The 16,675-nt window shown below is 54.5% G+C and overlaps 1 protein-coding gene across 1 annotated transcript; it reads left to right on the forward strand.

The window, feature by feature from the left end:
- Window positions 1-877: 877 nt before the first annotated feature.
- On the forward strand, window positions 878-11,141 carry CPN2 (carboxypeptidase N subunit 2). Its single transcript, XM_066241512.1, has 2 exons — window positions 878-1,001; window positions 8,155-11,141. The coding sequence occupies exon 2, from the start codon at window positions 8,158-8,160 to the stop codon at window positions 9,799-9,801; it is 1,644 nt and encodes a 547-aa protein (XP_066097609.1). The 5' UTR covers window positions 878-1,001; window positions 8,155-8,157; the 3' UTR covers window positions 9,802-11,141.
- The last annotated feature ends 5,534 nt before the right edge of the window (window positions 11,142-16,675 follow it).

A 16,675-nucleotide genomic window follows, 5' to 3' on the forward strand; every position in this document is an offset into this window, starting at 1 on the left:
CCAGTTTGCCAGGGGAGGTGTCACCTGTGGCATTGGTCCCATTCTTCAGACAGGGCTGATCCTCCCTGCTGTTCCTATATCCCATTGCCACGTCTAGGAAAAGGGTTTCAGGCCATATTTCAAACCATATTTCTTCAGGATCTCTTAGTTCTTAAATCCTGCTGCTAGCTGTAAGCCTGTCCCAGGAGGCTGGACCTAGACAGGGTCAGTAGCGTGTTCACTATACCAAGAGGCTGAGCCCCCCCCTTTTTTTTTTTTACAGAGACAGAGAGTCAGAGAGAGGGATAGACAGGGACAGACAGACAGGAACAGGGAGAGATGAGAAGCATCAATCATCAGTTTTTCGTTGCAACACCTTAGTTATTCATTGATTGCTTTCTCATGTGTGCCTTGACTGAGGGGGGGGCTACAGCAGACCGAGTAACCCCTTGCTCGAGCCAACGACCTTGGGTCCAAGCTAGTGAGCTTTTTGCTTAAGCCAGATGAGCCCGTGCTCAAGCTGGCGACCTCAGGGTCTCGAACCTGGGTCTTCCGCATCCCAGTCCAATGCTCTATTTGCTGCGCCACCGCCTGGTCAGGCGAGGCTGAGCCCTTTTGATGATTGGGGGCAGGGCCCAGTCCTTCCCTAACCACTGCACCTGTCCCAGTTCTCACTCCTAGAGTGGCCTACAGGGGCTTTCTATGGCCTGGTGGGTATCTTGGAGGTCATAAAAGTACCAAGCCTGTGACCTTAGAATGATTTTGGCCCCCCTGGGGATCTGTCTGTGGGGGCAGTTCAGGATCATTTTGTAATATCCAGAGGCCTTGCCCCAGATTCTCTGCTCTCCTGTGACCCAGGTGACATTCCGGGAATACTCAGGCCACGTGAGGGGAGGAACCACTTCCTGGAACTTTGATCGGCTCTGGCCTGCTGGGCCCAGGCTGACCACAGCCCACACCAGACGCCCTCTGCTCCCGAGGAAGAGCCAGGGCAGCAGGTTCTTGCCTGCCAGCCCCTCACGGTAGGTCCCCTCGTCACCACGGCAGGACTCCTGGGTCTGTAGGGACTGGGAGGAATCTGGAGTCCTGCCTGGGGTGGGGGCGGGAGGGCAGCTGGCCACTCCTCTAGGCTTCGGAGCATGTCCCTGAGTCCAAGCGGGCTGAAGTATTCCTGTCCCCCTGCCCTGGGAGGGAAGCCCCCGAGGCATTCTCCCGGGGTGGTGCTGAGCTGAGTGCAGAAGGGGGCAGGTCGTGGCGGGAGGGTTCTGGGACGAAAGGGCCTGGTCCCCGCACTCAGGGAGCTCCTTGTGAACGGTGGGGATGAGCAGGGCAGCCACCTCTACGTTTGCCGGGTTCCGGCCTCGTGTGTGCCTGCATCCTAGCTCCCCTACTATTTCCAGAAGTGTCCTGGTTTAGGTGACACAGTCTGTAGTCCCTCCAGAAATAAAATGTGTATGTGGCTGGCTTTTATTAAACATTTCCTGTTTGCCAGGCCTGTGTAAAGGACTTTCTATTTACTGTCTAATTTAGCACATTTATCATGGAATTGAGGATGAATTTTAACCCTAAGAGAATGGCTTATAATTAGGGTGGGGAAATCGAGGCTTAAGAAGGTAGAGTGTGACCTGCTCAGGCCCATGCAGCGAGTAGGTCACCACATCAGAATCTGAACTCCACTAACAGGAGGAAGAGTCAGACCTGAGACACAGGCTCCTAACAGCCACGAATACATTCTGTTCCACTCAGTGCCCAAGGCCTGGGCAGCTTCTCGGCGCTCAGCCCCCAGCCAGATGCTGGGGTGCTCAGCCAGGCAGAGGATGCTGCAGGGCTCCCCGGCAGGTGGTGCCACCGACGGCGATGAGCACAGAAGGACCCGGGGGGTCAGTGAGGGCAGGCGTGACTTGAGGGATCCATAGAAGGCTTCCCAGGACAAGCGTGACTTGCACTGGCCTGGGAGACAGGTACAATGGGGACAGGCAGCAACAGAGAGAGGGAGGCCCGGGCATTCTAAAGTGGGAGGGGTTGTGTGGGGGAGGGCCAGAGCGGGGCCCATGGGCAGCACTGGGGGAAAGGACAGTGCCCAGTTCTCAGCCTCTTTTTGTGTCAGAAGGTTAGCTGTCTTCCCTGCACGAGTGTTCTGACAGTTGAAAGACAAACTCCCTTGAGCCGTGGCATTGTAACTTTGAGGAAGGAAAATGTCAAAGAAACCCTTACTATATGCCTGGAACTGTGCTGTGTGTTTTACACAATTATCTCAATTTTTATAGTAACTTGCAAACTTATTATAAAAGCGATGTGCTTTCATTATTTTAAAAATGTATAAAGTATATGATTAAACAACAAGAAAAAATTAAATCACCCACAATTCTATTGTTCAGAGGTAACCACAGCAAATATTTTGTGTATAATCTGAAGCTACGCTTTGGAGGGGTCCGTCAAGAGTCACTTCATTTACATAAACTTGGGTGTGGGCTGAAAGAGGCTTATTATGGATAACAAAAGATGCTCCTCTCATCACTCAGGAAATCCCAAGGGTTTTTGGAGCTCAGTGCCAGGAACCAAGATGAAGATCACATATATATTCCTGATTATATCACAACATCACATATCCAATGCTATGATACCCCAAGGAGTGAGAAATTTGCTAGTTCTCTCATTTAATTGTCACAATAACCCTAACAGTGCTATAATTTAAATATTATTATTATTGTTATCATGATTGTTTTCAACTTACAAATGCAGAAGCAGGGGCTCTGAGGGGTTACTTCCCGGCCCAGACACGCTGGGCAGCAGTTGGGAGGCTGCTGGCAGGGGGGGACAGAGGCAGGAGCCGTTCCAGGCCAGTCACCTGGCTGGTTTTCCTGGGTGGGGACGGAAGGAGACTGAGGTCCAGGGAGCAGCGGGTCTTCCCCAGGGGCCTGGGTGAGGCGGTCAGGGGTCTGGGCTCCCATTACCGTCGGGAAGGAGAGAGCATTAGCTCCGTGGTAAATGACAGACTGGCTTGTGGCACACACAGAAATGTACCAACCCAAAAGCAATTTGAGAAGGAGTTCAGTTGCAACCAGTAACCCGCCCCCACTCCTGCCAAAAACAGAAACCCACCCCAGCTTGCTGAGAGCACAGAACATTTCTGTGGGCATTTCTGGTCTCTACATAAATGCAGAGGTGGTTTTTCAGACAGGAAGTAAGACTCTTCTGGTTGCCCTGGTGTCCCCTCTGGTGCCAGCTGCCACAGTGCCTAGGCAGGGGCACTTTCTGTCACTAGAACCCCCAGTGACCTGTTCTTGAGAGTGGACTGAGGAAGGGGCCCACGTCCAGAGCACCCTGGTCAGAGCCACTAACATCTGTGCTCAACCAAGACCAGACCAAGGACAAAGCAATTACACGCTGCCCTTGGCTGGGAGAAAAGAGCCAGAAAAAGTGCCTTAGACAGTCATAAACGCTGCTGGTCCGTAAATGGGGTGGCTGAGTGATCTCATCAGATACTCCACAGCCAAGCTCTGTGGCCACTTCAGAACAAAGCTGGGGCTGGCCTGAACTCAGTGTCCTCAGGGTCAACCATGCTGTGAGTATACACCGCACCAGGCTCTGGGGTGGGAGATTTTCTCATTCAGTCCTCAGAACAATCCCACGAGGAAGGTAGTTTTGAAGTTCATTGTTTTAAAGATGAGAAAATTAAAGCACAGAGAGGTTAGGTAATTCAGTCAAGGCCACACAGCTAGTAAGGGATGAAGATAAGACTTGAATCCAAACTGTCTGACTCTAAAGCACAAACTCTTAGCCGTCTCTAGAGTGATGTGAGAATGACTGGGAGTGGGTCATTTGGAAACTGTGTTCTGCAGCCTCACTGTGAGTATACCATCCCCTGCTTCCTCCCACCACAACAGGGGCAAAAGGAGTCTTGCCTTAAACTTCAGAGGCCCTGTTCTGGCCCTCCTCCCACCATGACACCCTGAGGGGTGAAAAGTTTGCAAGACCAAAGGGACACAACTATCAGAAGCTATGCCCCATTTTATTATTTTAAAAAAGTGATTGATGAATTCATTGATTTTAGAGACAGCAGAAGGGTGAGAGGGAAAGAAACATTGACCTGTTGTTCTACCCATTTCCGTATTCATTGTTTGACTCCTGTGGCCCTGACTGGAGTTTGAACCCACAATTTTGACACATTAGGACACTGTTCCAACCAACTGCTACCTAGCCAGGGCCTGTGCCCCATTTTAAAACGTGCTTCCCGTACCCAGGACCTGGGGCTTGTGTGGATTGGCTCCCCGGGTCTCTCTCCCTTAAGCGAACCATTTCATGGAAGTACTCATAGTACTAGAGAGAGTGGGGGGGGGGGGGAGAAGGGGACTGACCGTAGGCAAGGTCCCTGTGTGTGTTCACTATAGGTCCTGCAAATGTGAGGAATGGGCCTGCCTAACCCTCTGCCCCCTGCCGCCTTGGTATGAACCATTTCATGGAAGTACTCATAGTACTAGAGAGAGTGAGGGGGAGGGGGAGAAGGGGACAGACCGTAGGCAAGGTCCCTGTGTGTGTTCACTATAGGTTCTGCAAATGTGAGGAATGGGCCTGCCTAACCCCCTGCCCCCCTCCCCCACTGCCTTGGTATGAACCATTTCATGGAAGTACTCATAGTACTAGAGAGAGTGGGGGAGGGGGGGAGAAGGGGACTGACCGTAGGCAAGGTCCCTGTGTGTGTTCACTATAGGTCCTGCAAATGTGAGGAATGGGCCTGCCTAATCCCCTGCCCCCCCCCCCACTGCCTTGGTATGAACCAAGCACCCTTGCTTCGAACTCAGGCCACCAGGACAGGTCCTGGCCCCTTACTTCTTAGCTGTGTGCCCTTGGACCTGTCTCTGTGGCCCTGGGACCCCCACTTTCTGTTTCAGGTCCTTCTAGGTGTGTTGTGGGTACCGAGATGTGCAGGAACTTTGGGTAGGAGCAGCCCCTCAGCTCTGCCCCCACATCAGAGAGGTCCCCCTCACTTTCCGTCACCCACTGTTACTTGAGCCAAAGTTAGTGTGTCTACACTTGATTTTCTATGTGACTGACGCTACAGTTTGATTCATGTCCTGAATCTCAAGTTACTGCCTTGGTTGAAAAATCCTAAAGCATGTATTTCCAAATGACAGTGGATTAGAAGTTGGAGGCACAGCCGGGGCAGAGGGGGTGCCTCCTCAGTCTGGCTCAGTAGGTGGGACATGGTATCCTCTCCTTGTACCCGAGCCTCCCACTCTGTTCCAGCGTCCCTGGCGGGAGAGAGACATCAGGAAAAGCAGAGATCGGGCTTCACCCCGAGCCCCACGGTGGGCACCTCTGTGAGGAAGCTGGCCAGAGGGTCCTCGGAGCCTCACGTCCACTCGAGTGGACTTCTCTCTGGAAACTGTCTGTGAGAACAGGGACCAAAGCGGTTAGCAAGAAAGGACTCAGACACATGATAACATGACATGTTAAAGACAGGAACTGCTTCCCTCTTATTGGAGGGAGGGGACTCGAGGCCGTTCTCCCAGTGTGGCTTGGCGGGGGTTGTCACTCCCTCCGGGATCAGACTGTTCTAGGGACATAGGCAGCTCGGGGGTTGTCACTCCCTCCGGGATCAGACTGTTCTAGGGACATAGGCAGCTCTGCCTCCCAGGCTGCCCACCCAGCTGTGGAGGGTTCAGTTCACAAACCCCGAGTGAGCCCATCGGAAGTCAGTGCTGTGCGGAGTGCTGAGCATGGAGAAGGGACTGTGCCAGGTGCTATGGACACCGCCAGGCCCTCATTCTGGGGCCAGCGGGGCATCTAGGGGCTTTGTGTAGGATGCCCAGGGGCAGTGCAGGTGGCAGGCATGGGGCGACAATGGTTACCTCACCCTTCTTCAGCCAGAGCCCTCTGCTTCATACTTGTATTCTGTGCACACAATTGCAAGAGAATAAAGTCTCAGGCCGAACCTGAACTCTGTCACTGAGGCTCTAGGACCAGAAGACACACGCACGCCTGAGGCCTGTTCCTTTCCCTCTTTTGTCCTGAGGAGCAGGCAGGCACGGGGACGCTCACACACCACACCACAGTGTGAAACCCCTCCTGCGGCTTACTTAGCATCTGTGTGCATCAGAGGGGCTTCAACGGAGGTATGCACTTTCTCAGGGAGACATTGTCCCTTCCCTATTAATTAGGCTGAAAATCTCTAGAAAAACTCAGAGTTATTGAGTGTCTGAATGAGAGGGGCTGCGGGAGGTTTTTGTAATCACCATGTCTGCTGGGGGCTTTCACACAGGAAGCCCTTTTACCCCAAGTTGAATTTTGCCATGGAGGACACAACCAGAAGGGGGCAGCAGAGAGGCAGCTAGGAGCCAATTGTGAGTTCTTACTGAAGACAGGTAAATTGAGGAGCATCAGGATTATGTTGTGTGAGGGTCCTCCCTCCCTCCCACCCTTCCTCCCTCCCTTCCTCCCTTCCTCCTTCCCTTCCTTCCCTCTTCCCTCCCTCCCTCTCTCCCTTCTTCCCTTCCTTCTTCCCTCCCTTCCAAATGTGTTCTATCTAAAGGACATTTTGTTTTTCAAATAATTTTTTCTGTCATGATGGTGGCCTTAAAAATAATTAACAGTTTATTAATTGCTTACTCTACCTCAGACACTGATCAAAAACCTTTACCTATATTTACTCATTTAACCCTCCATTACTCTAACACAGTAAGCACTACTATTCTCTCCCTTTTACAGATAAAAACCTGTAGCACAGACAGATTAAGTAGCAAGCCCCAGGTCACACAGCTGGGACAGGATGGAGCCGGAATTCTTATGAATGGAATCTGAACCACTACAAGCCATGTAAATAATGATGTGGGTGGGAGCAGTAGTAACCTGGGCGGTGTACACCCCCTGATGGGGCAACTAATCCCCAGATGGTCTTGTCATGTAGCAACATTGCCCCCAAACCATCCTGACTTTTAATGCAATATTTCTTAATTTTTACATGTTGGCTAACGGTTTGTGCACAAAAAGGACTGAGACTTAAACAAAACAGTGTAACCTGAATCACCAACTTGTGACCTGTGGGTAGATGCTAGCATTTTTTTTTCTTTAAAAGAATTAATATTGCCTCACCAGGCAGCGGCACAGTGGAAAGAGTGTCGGACTGGGATGCAGAGGACCCAGGTTTGAAACCTTGAGGTTGCTGGATTGAGCGCGGGTTCATCCGGCTTGAGCGTGGGATCATAGACATGACCCCCTGGTCACTGGCTTGAGCCCAAAAGTTGCTGGCTTGAGCTGCCAAGGTCACTGGCTAGAGCAAGGGGTCAGTAGCCCCCAAGTCAAGGCACATATGAAAAGCAATCAATGAACAACTAAAGTGCCTCAACAAAGAAGCGATCCCTTCCTCATCTCTCTCCCATCCTGTCTGTCTGTCCCTCTGACTCTCTCTCTGTCTCTGTCAAAAAAAGAAAGAAAATTAATATTTAGTAAACTAAAGACCTGGTCCCCTACCCTGTTTGAAACAAAAGCTAAACAACAAAAACCTACTGGTCTGTCGAATCCCTGCCTCGGTGACCCCTGTGCACACAGTGTTGGAGGTTCCGTGGCCTCCTTGCTGGAGAGGGCTGGGCTGCCGTGGGCAGGAGGAGAGTGTCCCAAGGGACCCGTGGACTTGTTCCAATGTCAGAGCTGAGCTGCTTTTGCCCTCAGGAGCGGATGTGCAACGAGCAGAGGGTAAGATCTCTTCATGATTAGGCTCCAGAATGTGCTGAGATTTGGAAACTCAGGAAGACTATGGTTTCAAAATTTTTAACTCAGGAATAATCTGCTCATATTTTACATATTAGTTTAAAAATGCACAATACCTGTAGTCTTTTTTATTACTCTTCCCTGCCTTTCTGCCTCTTCTCTCCTTTTTCTCCGATCTGGAGAGAACACAGGAAGTCCAGGCGACCTGGGTCTCAGTCCTGCCACCAACCTGCAAGGTGGCTGTAGACAGGCCATGTGACTTTCTTGCTGTCAGGAGGTTAGAACGTTGGTCCCACTGGCCTTGCAAGGCTTCTGTGAGGTAGTATGAAAACCATTAAAAACACAAATTGCTGGCCTCCCTGACAGCTAATTCCCGTCTTCTGGCTCCCTGTGCCGTGCCCTGCTCACGGAGCCACACTGCCCTCGTTAAAGGTGCCACTTCCCTTTTCTCTTCCCACTCGGCTCTAGGCGATGCTTCCCGGAGCCCGGCTGCACTGGGCCTGCCTCCTGCTCCTGGCCCGGCCTGCCCGGCCCTGCCCCGTGGGCTGTGACTGCTTCATCCAGGACGTGTTCTGCTCCGACGAGGCGCTGGCCGCCGTCCCCCTAGACATTCCCCCCCACGCCACCAACGTCGTCTTTGTAGAGACCTCGTTCACCACGCTCGGACCCAGGGCCTTTGGCGGCAGCCCCAACCTGACCAAAGTCGTCTTCCTCAACACCCAGCTCTGCTGCTTTGAGCCCGATGCCTTCGGGGGGCTGCCCAGGCTGCGCGACCTGGAGGTCACCGGTAGCCCCTTCTCCAACCTCAGCTCCGACATCTTCTCCAACCTGACCTCCCTGGGCAAGTTCACCCTCAACTTCAACAGGCTGGAGGCTCTGCCTGAGCAGCTCTTCCACCACATGGACGCCCTGGAGTCCCTCCAGCTGCAGGGCAACCGGCTCCAGACCCTGCCTGGCGGGCTCTTCCGGCCTCTGAGACGCCTGAAGGCCCTCAACCTGGCTCAGAACCTCCTGGCCCAGCTGCCCGAGGAGCTGTTTGAGCCCCTGGGCAGCCTGCGGACCCTGAGGCTGAGCAGCAACGCGCTCTCCAGGCTGCCCCAGCACCTGTTCGCCGGCCTGCACAGCCTGCAGGAGCTGTTCCTGGACGGCAACTCCATCTCCGAGCTGCCGCCGGGAGTGTTCTCGCAGCTCGTCTGCCTGGAGAAGCTCTGGCTGCAGCGCAACGCCATCGGACACCTGCCTCCCTCCGCCTTCTCCTCCCTGCACAGCCTGACCTTCCTGAACCTGCAGGGGAACGCTCTGCGGGTGCTGCCCGCCGGCCTCTTTGCCCACACCCCGCGCCTGGTCGGCCTGTCCCTGTCCCACAACCAGCTGGAGACCGTCCCCGAGGGAGCTTTTGCCAACCTGTCCAACCTCAGTTCCCTCACGCTCTCGCACAACGCCATCACCCACCTGCCGGCCGGGGTCTTCCGGCACCTGGGGGAGCTGATCAAGCTCTACCTGGGCAGCAACAACCTGACGGCGCTGCACGCAGACCTCTTCCTGAACCTGTCCAAACTGGAGCTGCTCAGCCTCTCCCGGAACCAGCTGACCACGCTCCCGGACGGCGTCTTTGACACCAACTACAACCTGTTCAACCTGGGCCTGCACGGCAACCCCTGGCAGTGCGACTGCCGCCTGGCCTACCTCTCCGGCTGGCTGCAGCAGTACAGCGACAGGCTCTTCAACATCCAGACCTACTGCGCGGGCCCCGCCTACCTGAAGGGCCAGGTGGTGCCCACCCTGAAGGAGGAGCAGCTGGTGTGCCCGGTCACCAGGGACCGCTTGGGCTTCCAGGCCCCGGGGCTGGAGGACAGGGAGCCCGGGGACAGCTGGGATCTGGCTGCGAAGGAAAGGGCAGCTCGGACCCGGTGCACGTACAGCAACCCCGAGGGCACCGTGGTGCTTGCGTGCGACGAGGCCCAGTGTCGCTGGCTGAACGTGCAGCTGTCTCCCAGGGGGGGCTCAGGCTCCCCGGGAATGACACACAACGCCACCCAGGAGTGGGAACTGAAGTCCAGCTGTGGCGTTGCGAGGGTCACCGTGTCTATTGAGGCTCAGGCACGGGCGCCCTAGGTGCAGGGTACACAGAGCCTGGAGCCTGCGCAGATGGCCTCGGGGTCCTGACCAAGCAAGACGCGGGGGCGGAGGGGCAACTGAAGCGGACCTCCCAGATGGAGAGGGTGGAGGAGCACGTCCGAGTGGGGGAGGGGAGGCGGCAGTCCGCGGCCCTGTCCCCGCCTCCTCATACTCCATCACCCCCTGGGGGTCTGAGCCCTACAAGGCCTTCCGCAGGTTTTGCACAGCACCCGTTAAAGCTGCATCACGGCCTGGAGAATAAAATAGGGCCACCCCCTGGCGTTTTTCTGTTTGATATCCACCCGTGCCTCATCTCCACCCTGAAGTCCAACGCTTTGGTGACGTTTTACAAAATGGGAACTGCCTTCTTTGACATCCAATTCAAAAGCCAAATGTCTGTTTCTTTTCTTTTTTTATTTTTATTTTTTTCTTTTTCTTTTTTTTAAATCTTTCTTGAAGCTGGAAACGGGGAGAGACAGTCAGACAGACTCCCGCATGCGCCCGACCGGGATCCACCCGGCACGCCCACCAGGGGCGACGCTCTTCCCACCAGGGGGCGATGCTCTGCCCCTCCGGGGCGTCGCTCTGCCACGACCAGAGCCACTCTAGCGCCTGGGGCAGAGGCCAAGGAGCCATCCCCAGCGCCCAGGCCATCTTTGCTCCAATGGAGCCTTGGCTGCGGGAGGGGAAGAGAGAGACAGAGAGGAAGGAGGAGGGGTGGAGAAGCAAATGGGTGCTTCTCCTATGTGCCCTGGCCGGGAATCGAACCCGGGACCCCCGCACGCCAGGCCGACGCTCTACCGCTGAGCCAACCGGCCAGGGCCAAATGTCTGTTTCTATGTCTCTCCCTGGAAATCAGTTTTTATTTGACATAGGAGGTGATAGAAGCAGAGGAGACCAGAAAGATCAGGGGCAAGGGGTTTGACTTGGGTGTGTCGGGAACTCACGTGGGAGTTTCCGCCTCTGGGGCTCCCTCCGGAACTCAAGGTGGAAGATGCGCCTTGGGGAGGTGAACACCAGTTGTTTGGCTTTTAGTCCCCAAAACCCCCAGAGGGGGAGCTGGGGCTGTGCCTGCTCAGCAAATCAGAGGGCTGTCCCCTGATTAAGAAGAAAAGCCAACAAAGACAAACTCACAGATGCAGACAGCAGTGTGGAGATTGCAGGAGGGGAAGGGGGAGGGGCTAAACGGGGACGGAAGGAGACGACTTGGGTGGTGAGCCAGCCCAGTATAATTAATATACAGATGACGTATTGTAGAATGGTACATCTGAAACTTATATAATTCTGTTAACCAGTGTGACCCCAATATATTCAATAAAAAAGTAAAAAATGAAAAACACTGAGCAGAGAGGAGGGGAGGACCTGGGCTGGGGCGGGGGAGGGGGGTGGACATACTTCCGAGGGCCTCCTCACCGTCTGCCTCCGCGCAGTCACGCACTGCGTGTGCCTCCGCGCAGTCACGCACTGCGTGTGCCTCCGCGCAGTCACGCACTGCGTGTGCCTCCGCGCAGTCACGCACTGCGTGTGCCTCCGCGCAGTCACGCACTGCGTGTGCCTCCGCGCAGTCACGCACTGCGTGTGCCTCCGCGCAGTCACGCACTGCGTCTGCCTCCGCGCAGTCACGCACTGCGTCTGCCTCCGCGCAGTCACGCACTGCGTCTGCCTCCGCGCAGTCACGCACTGCGTCTGCCTCCGCGCAGTCACGCACTGCGTCTGCCTCCGCGCAGTCACGCACTGCGTCTGCCTCCGCGCAGTCACGCACTGCGTCTGCCTCCGCGCAGTCACGCACTGCGGTTCTCCCTCGGCTGTCAGGGCACCACCTCGCGCTCAGCCTCGGCCACGCTTTCCATCTGCCCAGCCTCCTCTCCCAGGGGTGTCTTCTCAGGGTTCACTGTCACTGGCCTTACTGTGCACTCTGCTGCGTGCCCCTGGCGCAGGATGCCAGCTCTCCTCTGACGACCCCGAACCTCGATCTCAGGCTCAGGGCTTCTGGGCTCCCTGCCGAGATATCTGCCTGCTCCGCAGCCCTGGGCTGTGTCGTCCTGGTCATAAGCACGTCTAAACCAAACCCGTCCTCAATTCCTTGGAGGCCCATCCAGCAAATTGCCGAGCCCAAGAACTGGGAGGGTTCTCCAATCTCCGCTTCCCTTAGCCCTCAGGGCCAACTAATCAGAAAGTGCTTCTGAGTGTCTGTGTCTCCGTTTCTCCTTTCCCACGCCCAGCCCGGGGAGGCACTCTGTCTCCCTGCACTGCCTCCTACCTGGCCTTCCTGTCTGCAGTGCTGCCGGGCCTGGGTGAGACGCCGCGGGGGCGGAGGGAGAAATGAGTCCCATGTGTGGTGGCCCTCCAGGAGCGTCTTGCGCGTGGGACAAAACGCAAGCGCGAAGTGTTGGGGGCTGGGCAAGCCCGGGGAGTTCAGGAGAGGTGGAGGCCTGGGCGAGCCCAGAGCTCAGGGAGGGCTGCATCGGATCCCAGGCCCAGAGGGGCCACTGGCAGCCCAAGGACTCACTAGAGATGTGTGCCAGAAGGGCGTGAGCCAGGGGATGGAGACAGGCAAGTCTGAAGTCAGGAATGTGGGCGCCTGGAGCAGGCTGCTGATGGGGGAGGAGAGAAGGAGGTAAGGCTGGAAGCCAGCCACAGTCAGATTCTGTAAGGCCTTGCAGGTCTGAGTGGGAAGTATGCATATAGTAAGGGTGCCTGGTAGGTATTGAAGGACTTTATGCCGGGCAGGCCCATGCTGCTGCCTGAGCTGCAGACAGCTGGCTGAGTGCAGTCGGAGGAGAGCGAGGGGCAGGGAGACCAGTGGGGACTCTCGCCTGACTTGACGTCAGAGCCACAGGGCCAGGGAGGTTAAGGAAACAGGATGAAAGGTTTCCGGTTAAGAACAGCACATGCATGGATGGATGAAAAGATCTAGATATGAATTACTGAGACAAGAATTCAAACTAAATAGTGATCACTCTGCACCTGTACCTTCTACAGAACTTGGAAAACTGGATCACGTCCAGTGTGGGCCCCATGTGGGCACTGCGAGTGGGCAGTTTTTCGAGGACAGGCTAGCAAGTCTGAGTCAAAGAAAGAGTTGCTGAGGGGGTCAGCGGTCGGTGGGTGGGTTTGGAAGAGGGGGGATGAGTAGAAGCCCTTGTGAGTCCCAGGTTTCTCACCTGGGTGACGGGGAGGACAGGGAAGCCATTAACCAAAGACAGGAGGGGGTTTGAGGGAAGGAGGGAGCAGGGCTCCAGCTCCAGACATAGCATAGGCATCAGGCTGCCGCCCTCCTTCCAGGTGTGAGGCCAGGATCTGCGGAAAGGGTCCCCACACCTGGCACACAGGGGCGCTTCACAAACATCCAGCGAACAACCGGTTGTCTGAGTCACAGCGCATGGTCCAAATAGTTATGTGTCTACTGCCTGGGATAAATAAGGTAACTGAGCCATTTCTTTTCATTATACCCCCCCCCCCGGCCAAATATAACTCTTTATGAAGTGAAAATATAATGATTTCTCTCTGTGCCGAAGGATGTCGGGTGAAGATCCCCAGCTTAGAGCCACTGCTTGTGTCTCTGGGCGGGTTTGTTCTCCCTTTCAAGTGGGCTGTGCCAGGCCAGGGCCACTGCGCTCTTTTGGATAGGAGTGCCAGTTTCAGCAAAGAAACATACATATGTGCATGGGGCATACTTATACTAAAAACTACCCATAGTTTATCTGACATCCAAATTTAACTGTGTGGCAGGTCTTATATCTGGTGACTCAACCTCCAGGTGGAGGTGGGAAACAGTGGGATGGAGGTGGGGGGTGGAGGTGGGAAACAGTGGGATGGAGGTGGGGGTGGAGGTGGGAAACCGTGGGATGGAGGTGGGGGGGGGTGGAGGTGGGAAACAGTGGGATGGAGGTGGGGGTGGAGGTGGGAAACAGTGGGATGGAGGTGGGGGTGGAGGTGGGAAACAGTGGGATGGAGGTGGGGGTGGAGGTGGGAAACAGTGGGATGGAGGTGGGGGTGGAGGTGGGAAACAGTGGGATGGAGGTGGGGGGTGGAGGTGGGAAACAGTGGGATGGAGGTGGGGGTGGAGGTGGGAAACAGTGGGATGGAGGTGGGGGGTGGAGGTGGGAAATAGTGGGATGGAGGTGGGGTGGTGGGGGTGGGAAACAGCGGGATGGAGGTGGGGGGGGTGGATGGCTCTCCTTGCCGGGCAGGGGCGGTGGGCAGGGCCGAGTTTGCAGTGATGGAAGTCCTGACCACTCCGGGCCACCACCGGGATCCTGAGTTGGAGCTGACAGGGAGCCGGAGGCGCTGAGCATGCCCCAGCCAAGATGGAGGTAAGCAGCTGGAATCAGCTCTGACTGGGCCCTGCACCCCAGGGTCCTCATGTCCTGCTGTCCCGCTCCTTGTGGTGACCCCAGTCTGGTGCAGCTGGAGAGCTTTGGACGAGCTCTGGACTGAAACCAGGATGCCTGTCTCCTCCCTTAACAGTCAGTCTTTGGCAAATCATGGCTACCCTGGGCCTCGATTTTCTCTTCTATATTAAAAAGTTTGTTTGTCACTGCTGATTGAACCCTAGATCACCTGGGGAGGTTAAAAAACATCAATAACAGATGCCTGCGCCCCACTTGCAGAGTCTGATCTAATTGACTTGGGGGAGACCCAGACATCAGGGTTTTCTTTCTCCCCCAGGGATTCTAATGCTCAGCCAGGGTCTCGGGGCTGGATCTTCTCCAGTTCCAGGCCCCACCCCTACTTGCAACTAAACCCAGGGCAGTGGAGACAGTGCTAGCCTCGTCAGACCCCCCTGGTATAATGCTCTGGGGGAATTCATGAACAAGCCACAACACTGCGAACAAAAATATTTCATAGGACTTTTTCTTTTTGGCACTTTTTATTCTACCATCCTGTGTTCTCAGTAGATGTTGAAGAAACAAACTGCGTACATACCGCGGGAGGACAGCTGCGTGTTCCCGGGCACCTCCTTCCACAGTGGGACTCCTTGCCCATCGCCCTGATCTTCCATGTTCTTCAGTGGTTTTCTGCCATTGCCAGCAACGCAACCTTGGCTCACTCAGATCAGATTCTTTGTGCTGCACTTGCCTCATTCATCCTGTTTATCACGAACATAAAAGTAGCCATCTTGTAGTGTTACTGCGCACTCCCGGAAAGAACCCAAAACAATGTGTGCCACGTGATACATGCCCAAAAGAATGGTATCTGTCACTGTTTATTATTTCTAGAGAAGTGTGGTGGGTGTTGGGGGAGGCAGGAACTGGCCAGTTGCTTGGCCAGCGCTTTTTTTTTTTTTTTTTTTTGCCTGTTCCCATCAGTGTTTCTGGCAGGACGTTAAAGTTGCTGTTATAATATCAAAATTGTATTTATGTGGGAAGATTGAAAATGCCATTTATAGAAATTTTCAGTGATATAAAGGATATTGGAAAACTGGACGGCTCTGCCAAAGATTAGACCGTTTCACACAACGCTACGCAAATCCAATATTGAATTATTTCTCACGCTTTTTTTTTTAACCTTTCCCAAACTGGCCCACGTTCCGATTCTGGGTCTCAGGCGCCCCCTTGTGGCGTACTGGAACAACAGTTCTCATCGGGCGTAATACTGCTTAACAAAAAGATGCGGCACTTGACTCCCAGGAAGTTACAACCGGATCCCCTAGACGGGACCTCGGAGCGCACTGCCACTTCTCGGCGGGCGGAGCTGCCCAAGCGGTTCCCTGCAACTCTGGAGACGTGCGCAGCCCTCTGGGTGCGCGCGACCAAGGAGCACCAGCGCGGAGCTGAGGTCCCCACCTGGCGGCGCGTTGGGCTGCGCTGGGGCGTTCCAGTGTGTCCTAGAGATGCCGCATGACCTGCGTGGTGGCACAGCCCTGCAGGCCGCGCTGGTGAGATCCTGGCCTGTGGGCATCTCCACCTAGCAGCGACAATTCAGGTACAAACCAAAGTTGTCTCGGTATTCTAGGACCGCACGGTATCATAGACATTTTTGGAAGATTATGCTTTGGGTTTTTTTTTGAATTTTATCAAGAGTTGTCCAGCATTTTGGAAAAAAAAAATTCCCCCTTTGGAAATGTTTCTTATTTTAAGAAGCCAAAGACAAAGGAAAAACAACCTCAATTCATCCTTTATTCTTAAAGTCATCCTTCACCCACTGTAAGCAGGTGAGAGCCCGCCACCTCCTCACCAGGTCTCAGGTGAGGTCTTGGCGAAGAACTGACAAGTCGAAATGGTATTGTTATTTTTTTAATTATAAAATCCCTTTTATTTCTAAGTTATTACAGTTAGAACATTTAGTTTTAAGGTTCTCTGTGGGATGTGATTATATTATCCGTGAAACTTATTTTAGGAGACTGAAGGGGGTGATAAGGATTTTTAGCTGTAAAAAAAAAAAAAAGGTGTTGGCTCCGTCAGCAAGGAGGTCCACTGTCCCGGAATAACAGAAGGAGCAAAAGCTAGATGTCGGAGTCTCCAGAGAAATAGAACCCAAAGGATTTACAGAGAGAGATGAACTGGAGAGATTTGTTATAGGAATTGGCTAATGGATCAGTCGGAGCCCGAAGGTCTGAGAACCAGGAGCTCCGGAAGGCAGGAGATGCGGGGTGACTCAGAGCAGCCGGGGATATCAGACTCACCCGTCCTCTGCACCGTTTTGTTCTATTTGAGACCTCAGGGGAGTGGAGGATGCCGGCCCACTCTGGTGAGAACGGTCTTCTTTGCTCAGTCTATGGATTCAAATACTGTTCTTTTCAGGAAAAATCCTCATAGACATACCCTCTTAGGTATGCTCACAGGCCTGGGGAGTGGTGAGGCCTGGGCGAGGGCCCAGCGGAGTCTAGACTCTCACTCAGACTTCTGGCAGCAGCTGGACATCTGGG

Source organism: Saccopteryx bilineata, chromosome 8 (assembly GCF_036850765.1).
Source record: "Saccopteryx bilineata isolate mSacBil1 chromosome 8, mSacBil1_pri_phased_curated, whole genome shotgun sequence".
Taxonomy (NCBI): Eukaryota; Metazoa; Chordata; class Mammalia; order Chiroptera; family Emballonuridae; genus Saccopteryx; species Saccopteryx bilineata.